Source organism: Thermobia domestica, chromosome 3 (genome assembly GCF_964235325.1).
Source record: "Thermobia domestica chromosome 3, izTheDome1.hap1.1, whole genome shotgun sequence".
NCBI classification, from domain to species: domain Eukaryota; kingdom Metazoa; phylum Arthropoda; class Insecta; order Zygentoma; family Lepismatidae; genus Thermobia; species Thermobia domestica.
In genome coordinates, this window is record NC_137456.1 from 149,223,927 (window position 1) to 149,237,809 (window position 13,883).

At 36.6% G+C, this 13,883-nt stretch overlaps 1 protein-coding gene across 15 annotated transcripts in view; it reads left to right on the top strand.

Annotated features, from left to right (window-relative positions):
- LOC145680804 (uncharacterized) overlaps positions 1–13,883 on the top strand; it is a 296,773-nt gene that overhangs the window by 45,079 nt on the left and 237,811 nt on the right. For all 15 annotated transcript variants that reach the window (XM_081751866.1, XM_081751865.1, XM_081751864.1 and 12 more), the window contains exon 4: positions 12,470–12,586. In XM_081751866.1, coding sequence (XP_081607992.1) covers positions 12,470–12,586 — 117 coding nt within the window. The remainder of the gene's footprint in view (positions 1–12,469; positions 12,587–13,883) is intronic.

The window sequence follows — 13,883 nt, forward strand, 5'->3', positions numbered from 1 at the left end:
GGTCTTTGAACAAAAAGAATTTATCATTCACTAAGTAAGAACAAAATAAATTTAAAATTATATTGATATAGAGTAGATTTGAACTAAAAACCTTGGAATTACGAAGCCTGCCCTTATAACACGTAGACTATTTTTGCACTATCGGGGAAGTCTTCTAACTTGATGTTTGTCTTCATACAACGAAAGTAGTAGAAAGTTTTCTTCATATATTGAGAGTCAGAGAAAAAACGAAAAAAGTGTTTTAATGCTAACCAACAATAACGAAAAGACACAGACACGTTTCAAATTTCCGAATGAAGATTAAATTAAGCCAAGTCTCGGTTACGACAATCCTTTTGATAAAATATGGTGGAATACTACTAACCGAAGAGTTGTCGGTTAAATCATACTTTGCTTAGTTACCGAGAAAACTGGCAAAATATTTTCATAAACTTACTTGGTTACTTTGCTGAAGAAGAATGAGCCAAGTAGTGCTAAGAAAAACGTTCTACATAGATCATGTTATATCGAATCTCATATCTATTATTATATTGAGAGCGCATTTGCAATCACATAATATATATTCGACTGTTAATTCGATGTATTCCTTGCAATAGATATTCTACAAGTACTTTGGAACATTTTCACCAATATGAACCGGGGGCCGCAGATAAATAGTTTCTGAGTATTTTGTACATGTGTGATTTCTTAGAAATATTCCGGCTAACGAGAGGTGCGCGGGAAACTTCCACTCTGAACCAGTTACAATCGTAATGTGTTTGGAAAACTGACCTTTTATTCAATATTGCAAAGTACTGTAATACTACTACTATTACTACTTCTAATACTACTACTACTTCTACTATTACTACTAGGACCACTGCTATTACTACTACAACTGCTACGACTTCGCGGCAGAGTTGACATGTCTGGTGGTTCCTAATTTACCTTCTAAGTACAGAAAAAAACGGAAAAATGCTAGTTATTATTGCCGGTCTGCATAGAATGTGAACCGATGCTTTATCTAGGAGGAACGACTATGGCTCAGTAGGAAAAAAACACATCCGGTGCTAGAGGTCGTCGGATCAATCCCTGCTTGTTCTATGTGAGCTTTGTGGTGGACAAAAACCGTGTGTGCGGGATTCTCGGCATTCTCCTGTTTCCTCCCACTTTATTCATTCCACCATTTTATTTATTTCTCATCATCACCGCCTCCTTTATCTTAGCCAGCATAACGATGGGACGTAAAACTCAAAGATTTTATTTTCATTGTTTTGTTTTCGTATTACTAGTAATAACAGTATTGGTATTCGCTGTCGTATTAGTATAGTAATGAGTAATAGCAGTACTGGTAGTAGTTATAGTAGTAGCAGTTCCAGCAAGAGTGGAATTAGCACTACCATTTGTAATCCTAACAGTAATAGTAGTATTAGCACTAGTACTTGTAGTATTAGTATCACGTACGGTGTAGTAGTTTTACGTATCTTCTCTGTTAAAGCAGCCTCAGTCTATAGGTAGCCACTTGCTCACAAAGGGAAGCCGCCCTCGTGTGCGGTTTCTTTTCATACTGTCCTGTTTGGTTTTCCTCTCCCTTGAAAACTGACTGACGGGCAATAAACTAAACCCAAACTGTTGCCAAATTTTTGTCAATGACCCTTTTTCTTTCCTTCTTTCTGTTAAAAGGAAAACGGTTTGAGATAGGTACGCTCTCGAGTTGAATGCTTGAACACACACACTGGAGGGAAAGAGAGAGAGAGAGAAAAAAGGGGGCGAGGGAAAGGAAAGTACTACGTATGGCAACGTTTAGCTTTTTCTTCTTCCAAAGGGACCACAAACTTTATGACGACTGCTTTGTGCTAAATTCAAAGTCTCCCGACTGGCTATCGACTGGGCGCGCTTTCTATACTCGTAATGCACTAATGAGCGTAGTATAAGACTTTTACGTTCATAAGCTGTATTATTGTATAATAAATATGGCTGGACAGAGCAAGCACAGATAACAAATAGAGAGACAGAATAGGAACAGAGAAAGCAAATCTCGAGTAACCTTTCACATGATTTTCTCATACGAGAAGGACAAGTAGACAATGCAATATTTTAATAACACATTTCTCATTTTCCCTTGCATATTGAAGGATTGACTTGACTTACCAACTTGGTTGTTCCCAGGGCGGTTACGCCCGGCCGGTTCTCTGCCTGGCTCGAGATTCGGTCCTGGGTTTGCAGGACTCTGGAACTATTTCTACTTTTATGCACAGCATAGTTTGGAAGTTTACAACCTGTCATTGGTTCCATAAATATTATTAACACTAACATATCAATGATACTCTTCAAATAATTCAAAAAGTTAGCCGTGAAATTTAACCCAGGTAAAACCAACATAATCTTTTTATTTTAAAACGGGTGAGTAATGCATAGGTCATTTCTGCTATATATCAACTTCACGGACCAAAGCGAGTCGTGACTTCATGAAACGTGACGCCATTTGTTAGTTCTTCAAGGTCAATAGTAACAAAACTGCTAATAAGAGGAGTACACGTGACCCATTACTTCGATAGAAGAGGGTGATTCAACAGAAGTGTTTACGTATAAAAGACTAATGCCCTCCGGCACTTGGTAGAATTCTTAACTGGGTGGAAGCAACATAGCAACGTTCTATGTGAAAGAACGCTGTTTGTTCTATCTGCTGTGTGTATGAAGCACGAGTTTGCTTGTGTGTGTGTCCATGTGCGGCCTGGGGATCAGACGAGTTAACATAAAGTTACTAAATTTTGATCACTGATACATTTGTCCAGAGCCCAGACCAGGACGAAACTTTTTTTTTTTAAATTCGAACCATTGGGCGAGGGGTGCGTTTATCGGGACATGTAATAATATTAGAAAATGGCCGATATTTATGTCGAATTCATAATTTTCACGGTCACTGAGATCAATGGTGACACTTTCATACACGATAACTTTCAAAATCAGCTACCATTATATGCAGGCCGGGGTCACCGGGGGAGAGAGGGATTACCGAGACATGTAAAAATAATCCAAAATCACCGATATTTGTGTCCAATCCATAGTTTTCACGGTCGCTGAAATCAATGATGACACTTCCATTAGCGATGACTTAATATCGGCTACCATTGTATGCTGGCCGGGGTCAATGAGGGGTTACCTAAACAGGTAAAAATAATCCAAAATGGCAAATATTAGTGTCAAATCCTTAGTTTTCACGGTCGCTGAGATGAGTGGTGATTCTTTCAGAGGCGTTGACTTCTAAATACAACTCCGATCACCTGGATGCCTGAGGTGTTCTTTCAAAATTTCGAACCAGGGGGTCTCAAAGTCTCTTGATTTTAATCTACAGAACAAATGCTTTTAATGAAAACAAGGGGAATGTTCCCGTAGATGGCTAAAGGCCGTAAATAAAATTCAGACTTCAAGTGTAACTGGGGTAACTCACGGACAATGGCTGATTTAACACGATTGATAACAGCGCGTGTAATAGTTGATTTATTTACGCAGTTGATATAGCGTGTATAGATAAGTGGGTAGCGCGTGAGACTGTTGTTTTAAGGATTCTGTGTTCGAGTGTCACCCTAGACTCAGTTATATTTTTTCAAAGAATTAAACACTATAAATGATGTTCGCGTTTGATACTGAAAGAGATCTATCCTATGAAGGGAGAAAAACCAAGACAAATATAGGGGACAGGGGGAAAGACGCAGACTGTTTATCCTTAAGTTTTAAAATATAATTTATTGTCATGTCTTTTGCTCTTTCCTTTCCCTCTCTTCTTTTTGTTTAGTTTTCCATACTTTTTCGGTGCGAATTATAATATCCATTTTCTTTGCATTAATTCCTATCTCTTAGAACTTAACGTGAATGAAATTTCTGCAGAGTTATCTCGTGGTTGTTTCTCTAAGTGATGCTCTCAGATAGTAATACTTTTCCCTCCAACTAGAGGAATATCGTGGCATGTTATGTTTTCGGGCATGTATTTGCTGTCATGTTGGTTGTCCAACAATCAGACATACAGTGAAACTATTCTGCTACTAGAAAAGGCAATCATTTCTTACATATCCAACCTCCAGTTTCTAAAGTTCGTAGGTGTACAATATCCTTACAGAATTTTAATACTGAAAAACCTAGTTAGATTAACTAAGATATGTTTAAATGAATCCCAAAGTAATGACGCGATAGGAAAATTTTTGTCCAGGAGCTTTCACGTCGAGAATGGCCAGAAACAAGGAGATGCGCTGTGGTCATTATTATTCAACTTTGTCCTGGAATACGCAATAAGGACAATCAAAGATAGGAACCAGGGCTTAAAGTTGACAGATATTCAACTAGTTATATCGTATGCTAATGATGAAAATTTAAAAGCGGGTGAGAGGCGAACAATAATGAGAAATGCAGAGGTATTATTACACGCTTTCAGGGACATAGGTTTGAAAGAAAACGCAGATGAAACTGAATACATGGAAGTTCGTTGAGATGTAATACGGCAAATTAGGGTTGCGTTAAAATATTGAATAATACTTTTGGTAAAGTGGATACTTTCAAATATCTAGGACCAATATTAACAGTCAAAAACTGTATTCACGAAGAAAGTCGACTAATAGCAGGTAAGTGGTGTTATTATTTAGTTCAAAATCTCTTGACATCGCGAATTCTGTCGAGGAATTTGAAACTTAATATATATATAAAGCGATAATTATGACTGTTGTTCTGTATGGCTGCAAGACATTGTCGCTCAATCTATAGGAAGAATATGGACTGAACGTATTTGAGAACAAGATACGGAGACGAATATTCGAACCCAAGAGGAACGGAAATGAGGTATGACGGAAACTTCATAACAAGGAACTATATAATTTATACGGTTTACCAAACACTGTTAGGGGTCATCAAGTCTAGGAGGCTCAGGTGGCAGGCCATTTAGCTGGGATGGAAGAAAATCACGCTTTCAAAGTCTTAACTAGAAGACAAATCGGAAAACGACCATTAGAGAGCCTAAGCGTAGATGGGAGGGCAATATTAAGATGTGTCTTTCAGAAAGTAGAATACAAAATAGAAACTGGATTTGATGGGCTAAGGAAAAAAACAATGGAGAGCTTTTGTGAACACTGGAATGAACCTCCGGGTTCCATAGACCATGGAGTTAGTTTTGTTTCAATTCTGGTGAATCCGAAGCGTTATCAACATGCTGTTTGTTGTCAGGTGGTAAAATATTAACCCTTTCGGACTAACTATTCTGGCTCCGTCTAGATCAGAATCGGAACGTATTAGATGCGTTCGAAGTAGTGGAGCAAGGTGAGTGTTTTGAAGCTAGTGATATGAGATGAAAACTTTCCTCGGAAAATTTTCCATTTCGCAAAATTTTCTGGACAATTTTCCGCTATATTTTTCCAGAAAATTTCCCGTTCTAAAAAAATATCTGTAATCAAATAACAATTACTCAGTAATAATAAAATTGATTGAATTCATGTATAGAAATGTTATAAAATGAAAGATCGTTGAAAGAATCTGAAAATTTTCATGGCTCAGAAAATGTTCAATACTATGTAGGAACAAGTGAAACAATTTTTCATGAATCGAAATATTTTCTGCCTTCTATGGAAAAATTCTTATGAGAATATGGATACTATACTTATATGAGAGTAGGGATAGACCATACAGACTAAATGCTGAAGTAGAAAATGAAGTAGGCGAGGATGATAAAGGATTTAGTATTCTTAGGGATGAGTTTGAAAAGGCTATATCTGAGATTAGGAATGGAAAGGCAACCGGAATAGATAACATAACAATCGAATTCATTAAAAATATAGGAGACAAGGGAAAGGAAGAATCGTTCCGACTATGAAATGAAATATATGAAACAGGAGAATGGCCAAAAGGCATTCTGAAAACGATCATGATACCGATAGCTAAGAAATCGAACCAAAGAGATGTGAGGATTACAGAACTATTAGTCTCATATCTCATACAGCTAAACTTCTGCTCCGAATACTGAACAGAAGGTAATATGAAAGAACAAATAAAGAAGTTGATGAGGAGAAGTTCTTGTTCAGAAGAGGCAAGAGCACAAGATATGCAATTGGATTATTAAGGGCGATCGGTGAAAGATTTATAGGAAAAGGGAAAGAGGTGTATGTTATATTTATTGATCTAGAAAAGGTTTTTGACCGCGTGAATTGGAAATTGTTGTTGGGAGTTCTAACGAAGATAAGGTTATAATGGAAAGATAGAAGACTCATAAGAAACTTATACATGAACCAACAAGTAAGTGTTAGGATAGGGGAAGAACTGACGGAAGAGAGTTCAATTAGAAGGGGAGTTCGACAAGGATGCTGCCTCTCGCCAACATTATTTAATGTCTATCTAGAAGAGATAGTGAAAAAGAGTTTACATGATGATGGTGGCATTTTGGTAGGAGGTAGAATGATTAGATGCATAAGATTTGCAGGCGTCTTGGCGCTTGTTGCAGAATCTGAAAAGAAAATCAATAAAATGTTAGAAAAAATGAGAAAAGGCTTTGAAGAATATGGGATGAAAATAAATGTTAGAAAGCCAAAAGCCATGGTGATTGGAACGAAGGGGTCGGTGTCAAATATAAAAGTAGGAGGGGAGAGAATAGAACAAGTGAATAGTTTACGATATCTGGCTAGTATTCTTAGTGATAATATGTAGTGCGAACGTGAAATAAAAGCAAGGATAGCAATGGTGAAAGAAGCCTTTAGGAGGAAGAAGAGTCTGTTTTGTGGGACCTTGAATAAAGAGTTGAGAAAAAGACTCATAAAATGCTTCGTGTGGAGTGTTGTACTAAATGGGGCAGAAACGTGGACATTACGTAAAGGTGATAAAAATAGACTGAAAGCCTTCGAAATGTGGGTGTGGAGAAAAATGTAAAGAATTAGTTGTGTCGAGCGCAAAACGAATGAGAGAGTGTTAGAAACGGTGGGTGAGAAAAGAACACTTTTAGATATTATTAGGAAGAGGAAGAGAAACTGGTTGAGACATTGCCTAAGAAGAGATTGTATCATGAGGGATGTACTAGAGTGTATGGTGGCGGGAAAGAGAGGGGGCGAAGGAGACTACAATTAATGGATGATATAAAAACAGAAAGACCATCAGCGAAGACAAAGAAGTTAGCATATAACCGTGGAGCATGGAAGCTTCTCAGCTGCGGCAAGTGACCTAATAATAAAGGCAGAATACCTATGTTGATGATGATCTATAGAAAAATTCAAGAACTTTTTAACAGTCGGAAATTTTTCATCATTTTGAAGCAAAAAGTGAAACAACTTTTTGTGAATCAGAAAGCTATATTGCTCAGTAGAAACGAGTGAAAGGAATTTTCATGGATCGAACAATGATGTAGAAAAAAGTGGAAAAAACTTTCCAAAAGCCGGTCAGTTTTGGATATTATGTATAGTGATCTTAGGTGGAAATGTTTCTGCTATATTTAACTACACATTGAGATACAAAATTGAATTTCTGTAGAGCAGTTAGTTATCAACAAATTATAATTTTCCAATTAGCTTTCGGGAACCGAATATTTTTCTAATATCTTAAGTTGGGAAGTAAAAATTTACATAGTGTTCCTCTCTCTCTCTTTCTCTCTCTTTTTTTCTATGCGAACTCCTTCGTTGCTAAGCGGTTAGCATAAGCGCCTTTGGCATGGTAGATCTGGCTTCGATTCCCGCTGGGACCACATGTAGTTCGGATTCGACCTTAATCAGTTGGTACCGTCTCATGTAGCCTCGGTGCTGAAAGGGACGTCAAACTCAAAATCAACTCAATTCAACTCTCTCTCTTTCTGTCTCTCTCTCTCTCTCTCTCTCCCTCTCTCTCTCTCTGTGTGTGTGCTTGGGGTCCCGGGTTCGATCCCAGCCCCCGCCAAGTGAACTTTGTGGTGGACAAACACCCTGTACGTGGGTTTTCTCGGGGTTCTCCCGTTTCCTCCCACTTTCTTCATTCCACCATTTCATTCATTTCTCATTATCACCGTCTCCTTTAGCCTAACCGGCATAAACGTGGGACGTAAAACTCAATGATTTCATTTCATTTTTTCTCTCTCTGTGTGTGTGTGTGTATGTGTGTGTGGAAAGTGCAGAGAACATACAGAACATCGTGTTCGTAGAGCACAAATATTCCATTCTATTAATTAAAGTTTCAATTTATTAAAAGTGATGAATATTTTCTGATTCACAAAAAATACTCCACTTATTCCTACATCGTTGTTTAGCACTAAAATTTATTGGTAAGAAATATTGTCTTGAAATTTCCATAAAATGAAAATCTAACGATTCTTCATTCCTTCAAAAATATTTTAAAAATTTCAGTGCGCTTTTCCCTCAGAATCCACCTTTGATCTCACAAAATTATATTTCGTTAGTTTAATACGCGTAAGACGAAGTTTTCTAGTAACTTTACTACTTTTCTACATTTACATACTGCAACATCTATAAATAAGTAGAGATAATATCAATTGCCTACTGTAAATTTTTACTACCCAAAATTCGAGTTTAAGTAGCTCATGAAAGAAATACTGACCATTTTCTGCAAGTAAACATTTACTTATTCATATATTCATTCAGAAGAGAAAGTGAAATATAACTAATAATGAAGCTGATTTGTGTAGTTGTTCTTTCAATAAAATAATAAAAGAAACGTAAAAAGCTACACTATTAGCGTTGCGTTCTAACAGCACGTAATTTCATTTTAATTTACAAAATGAAAAATATATTTCTTTTTTATATATAGAGGGGTTGGACAAAATAATCTAAAACGTTTGCGAAAGAGTGAAAATCATACCTAGTATGGTGTGAGACCTCCCTTTGCGTTGAAAAACAGCTTGGATCCAACGTGGAATGGACGTATACAACTCCTGAATCGTGGTGTGTGGAATTTTGTAACTAGGTTCTTCCAAAACATGCTCCAGTCCCCTAAGGGATGCTGCTGGAAGGTAAGCAGATCGAACAAGTTTTTCTAACTCAGACATCAATGGCTCAATGATGTTCATATCTGGTGATTGTGGGACCCAGTGGAGGTGCGATAGCTCCTGGTCATGCTCCTCAAACCATGATTTCACCGTTTTTGCAGCGTGACAGTGTGCCAAATCATGTTGGTAGATGCCATCACCATCAGGGTACAATATTTGGGCCATGGGTAGAACCTGGCCCTTAAAATGGCCCCATACGCCTTAGCATTCTTCATTCCGTGCAAGATATGATGGGACCTGCAGAAAATCCACTGCTCATGAATCCACGCCTTGTGGTCCTTGCACCACTGGAAACGCCTCTTCGCATTTACTGCGGTGACCAGGGGTTTGGCGATAGCAGTACTGTCATGAATTTTCATTTTATGAATTTCCCGTCGAAATGTTTTCAATGGAACCGAGTTCTGTAGCCGGAATTGAGTTCAGACGTTATTTTCATTCCCGTGGTCTTCTTTTTGCCTGCTACAATCCGTTGTAATGCCTTCCGGTCCCTATCTGACAGGATTGTCTTTCGACCACTTTTGCGCTTTGTAGACGTCGTTTGCCCATGAATTGTGTATGCCCTCGTGACATTGGACACAGTGCCTTTCGATACCTCCGCAATGTTCGCTATCATTGCCAACGTAGCTCCAACCAGACGGGAACCAACGATCATGCCTCTTTGGAAGTCTGTTAGCCGACCATTTTACCGCATCACTTTCACACCACGACACTCACAGGTGAACTGGTTGCAGCTGACGGAAAAAGAAGATCCACATGAAACATTGAAAACGAAAAACGATCGACGACCGCAACACGTGTTGTACACATTAGTGTCAAACTTACGTGTCCTCTATGAAGTGTTTTTACATTGTTTTGTCTTGCCCCTGTATGTGCACTTGTTCTGTTGAATAGTCATTATTTCTAATACATTTTTATACATAATAATGGCAGTTGTACAATACAAATATCTGCTGCAAGATGTTGGTTGTACAAAATTTCAATATTGAAATTATGGTTTACGAGTGTTAAACACAATAAAATCAAAGATTTCTTCTTATTTTCTGTTACAAAAGTAATTTTCGTAAGGAATATTATGTGGTTATATCATTACATAGGCACGCATTTTATGTTTTTGAAATAATTGATAAATTCACAAAGATTTATTTTAGATTTCTTGTTATATTTTAAGTATTTGAATGGGAAATGTGTTCTCTACGAACTTGATGTATGTTCCCTGCACTTTACACACACAGAGACAGACAGACAGACAGACAGACAGACAGACAGACACACACACAGAGAGAGAGAGAGAGAGAGAGAGAGAGAGAGAGAGGGAGGGACAGAGAAACAATATGTAAATTTTGACTTCCCAAACTTGAAATATTAGAATATTTTCCGGTCCCCAAAAGCTAAATGGAGCTCAATGTGCAGTTAAATATAGTGGAAAATTTTCCACCTAACATCACTCTGTATATACCATCGAAAATTATCCCGCTTATGAAAAGTTTTTTGACTTGTTTCTACATCGCAATGAAAATTTTCCGATTCATGAAAAGTCTTTTCACTTGTTTCCACAGAGCAATAAAAGTTTCCGATTCACATAAAAGGTGTTTACTTTTGCTTCAAAATGATGAAAAATTTCCGACTAATATTTTTTTCTAATTTTTCCATACAGGACCGGCAAGTTTTCGATTCATGAAAAATTATTTCACTTGTTCCTATATAGTACTGAAAATTTTCTGAACCATGAAAATTTTCAGATTCTTTAAACGATCTTTCACTTTTTAACATATCTATACATGAATTCACTCAATTTTATTATTACTGTGGAACTGTTACTTGGTCATTGATGTTTGTTTAGAACGGAAAAGTTTCCGGGAAAATATAGAAGAAAATTTTCCACCTCATATCACGGATAAACAACGATGTAGAAATAAGTGGAGTATGCTTTTATGAATCGGAAAATTTTCCTTTTCAAAATTTTCCGGAAAATTTTCATCGCTTTCTGAAGCCCGTTGTTGTCCCTTAACTGTAGTCTTTCCAGTTCTCGACCATCGTGGAATGTGAAGAGTTTTTGGGCAAAAAATACTCGCAAGGCTCCACGGCGACTTTCCGGAGGTGGTCCAGCGACTGAATCTGGGTCTATTATCGTAAAAGCCAACTCAAAACAAAAACCCATCAAAGCACTCGAAAACGAGGATGTAATGATGATGATGAATTGTATTAATACAAAAATGTTGTGCATGAATATAGGAACCCTGGCATCCTCTGTAGAACTTACTGCCCTTGACTGGATTAGTCTTACAAACAGTTGTGTCGAAAGAAACAAAGTAAAAGGATTAGGGCATAGAAAATATAGATTTTACAAAAATCGTCACTGTACACTTAGTGGCACACTGAATAAGTATATGTTTGTTACTTAATTAACAAAGATTAAAAGAGGGAACGAACTTCCTTCTCATGAGAATCTTGAGAACTGTGATCGATTAAACTAAATACTGCCAATTGATGTTTCTTCTTTTCCTTTGGGTAATGCGCTCTATTATTTTACAGAAATCTGTGATATAACTAAAACACCTACTTAATGTCCCCCATTACATGTGATTTGAACTTTTCCACAATTACATAGTGTGTCAATTGTGACAAAGTGGCTCATTTAACTGCTCAAATCATCTGGACTGACGAGCAGATGATCACAATCTATTAAGTCACGCATGCAAGTGTCAGGTTATAGACATCGCGAGCATAGCCGAGACTGATCGCTTATCCTTACCGAAATCTCTGTGACTTGCCAGAGTCATTGTCAATCAAATAAACTGAGCCGAAATGGAAGACATGACTCTTGTAATTGTATAAAAGATCTAGGAAATAAAATTATGTTTCTACCAGATAGACCAATTAGTTAGTTGATTGAATTGTCAAACCAAATTTGAAACGAGAAGAAAATAATCTAACTAAGTGGATTTAGTCATAGTAATTTCCTAAAGAACCTGAATTTTTATCTTCACCTCACCATCAAAATATCAGTCTTTCTCAACGAATTATTGCCAACATTTTGACTTAATGGACACGGAAAATCCTGATTTTCTCAGCTCAAATATCCCAAGATTCCACGAGCTTAGTATTCCTTTCACCACTCAGGCAATATGCGGGGTAGACATACAGGTATACTAATCGCATCAATTCCTACCGCGAATCGAATTCAGGTCTCCCGCATCGTAGGCCCTACGCCAACCACATAGCCACAAAATACATTACTAGAGAATATGTTGAACTGTTATCATGTATTATCATGTACTTGTTTTCATAATTATTTCTAAAACAAACTTTGTTAGACACAGTTTTCTCTCTTCTTTTCACTATAGGGTAACAAATTTATAAACACTTATAATTTCCTGAGCATAATAAAAAATTAAGTTTAAATTAAATTATACTGTAATATATGATGGAAACTTCTGAATTATACATTTTTGTCTTATTGTATACTTGTTAATTTGAATTTTGTTCTTTTACTAGCGAAACATACATGTGAGGCAAATGAATTCAAATGTTATTCAGGACTATGCATATCAAACCTTTTTGTGTGTGATGGAATAAATGAATGCCTTGACAATAGTGACGAAACCAATTGCAGTAAGTTCACCAATCGTTTTCCATATTCTTTATACCAATAAATGTATACTTTCTTCGCACAGTATGTAATAAGGTTACTGCAGAATAATTTAAAGTTGTGCAAATGTAATTTTTGAAGATACAATTAATGATAACTATCAACAAATCGGTGATACTATGACATTAATGCCGTCTCGGAACTACTTACACCAACTGTGTTCAGTATTCACTGCTTAGTGAATAGATTTTAGTTTTGTTCTAGGGCAGGAGTGTTATTTCTCCTTTGTCGTATGGTTATCTCGCATGACTCGCAACGTTTCTTTAAATGCACTCTCTTTCAAGATATTCTTGTGAACTACGTCATATTCTTGTGTCATCGTGTGTGGTGTATTCTCAGACATGTTTGCACTCAGTGAAACGTGTCTTGTTTCGAAATAGAAAAACTGTTGCTAAGGCTTATCCTCTACTATTGGTTTCTTTGCTTCTCCGTTTATAGCTGTTCTTGCCACGCTATTATTCAAGGCGGGTTGGAACTAGGTCGTAGAAAATATCCATAATTCTCTAGAATACATTTTTTTCGAAAACTGGCGCACGTTTCTACCCATTATTGCAGAGAGAGTTTATCCTTGTAATAAGAAACCATAATCTCACATATTACTGTTTACTGCCTGATACACACTCTCCATATTGCAGTGAAGACTAAAACTTCACGGAGAATGCTTGGTACTGGCACTAAGAATGTTCGAAATATATTAAACTCTGAAAACATTTGATACAATAAAACATTTTTAGTCTAAATTTCGTTCACTCGCTAGCTTGCACAACAGGATTTTTATTAATAAATTAGTATAACTAAAATTGTTAAGATGTCTCTCTATTTAGTTAGTACTTTCTTTTACATTTCTTATATTTCTTAATGTTATCATTTATTTTCTCTTATATTTATTCCTTATGGTATCAAACGAACTTCTTGTTTAATTTCTCAATTCGATAACTATTCACTGTTAATTTTATCTATATTGAAATCAGTTTCATTCGTTCTTGTTATTTTACAAATCATGTAATCGATCACTGCTTTGAGGACGGGTTCCCTTTAACGAAATGACGTATTCGTTCCTTTAGATTCTGATAATAATGGTAAATAACAGTACTGTTGAGGTATTCAGTTAACTCCAATCAATGGATGAATGAATTAATTTGACTGTATAGCTGGAGGAACATTTCTGTCATCTTAACTTTTTTCTTATAATCTTATGCTTAATAAGTAGTGTAAGAATTTATATAATTAGTTTAGAATAATAATAAAACAATAGAGGTT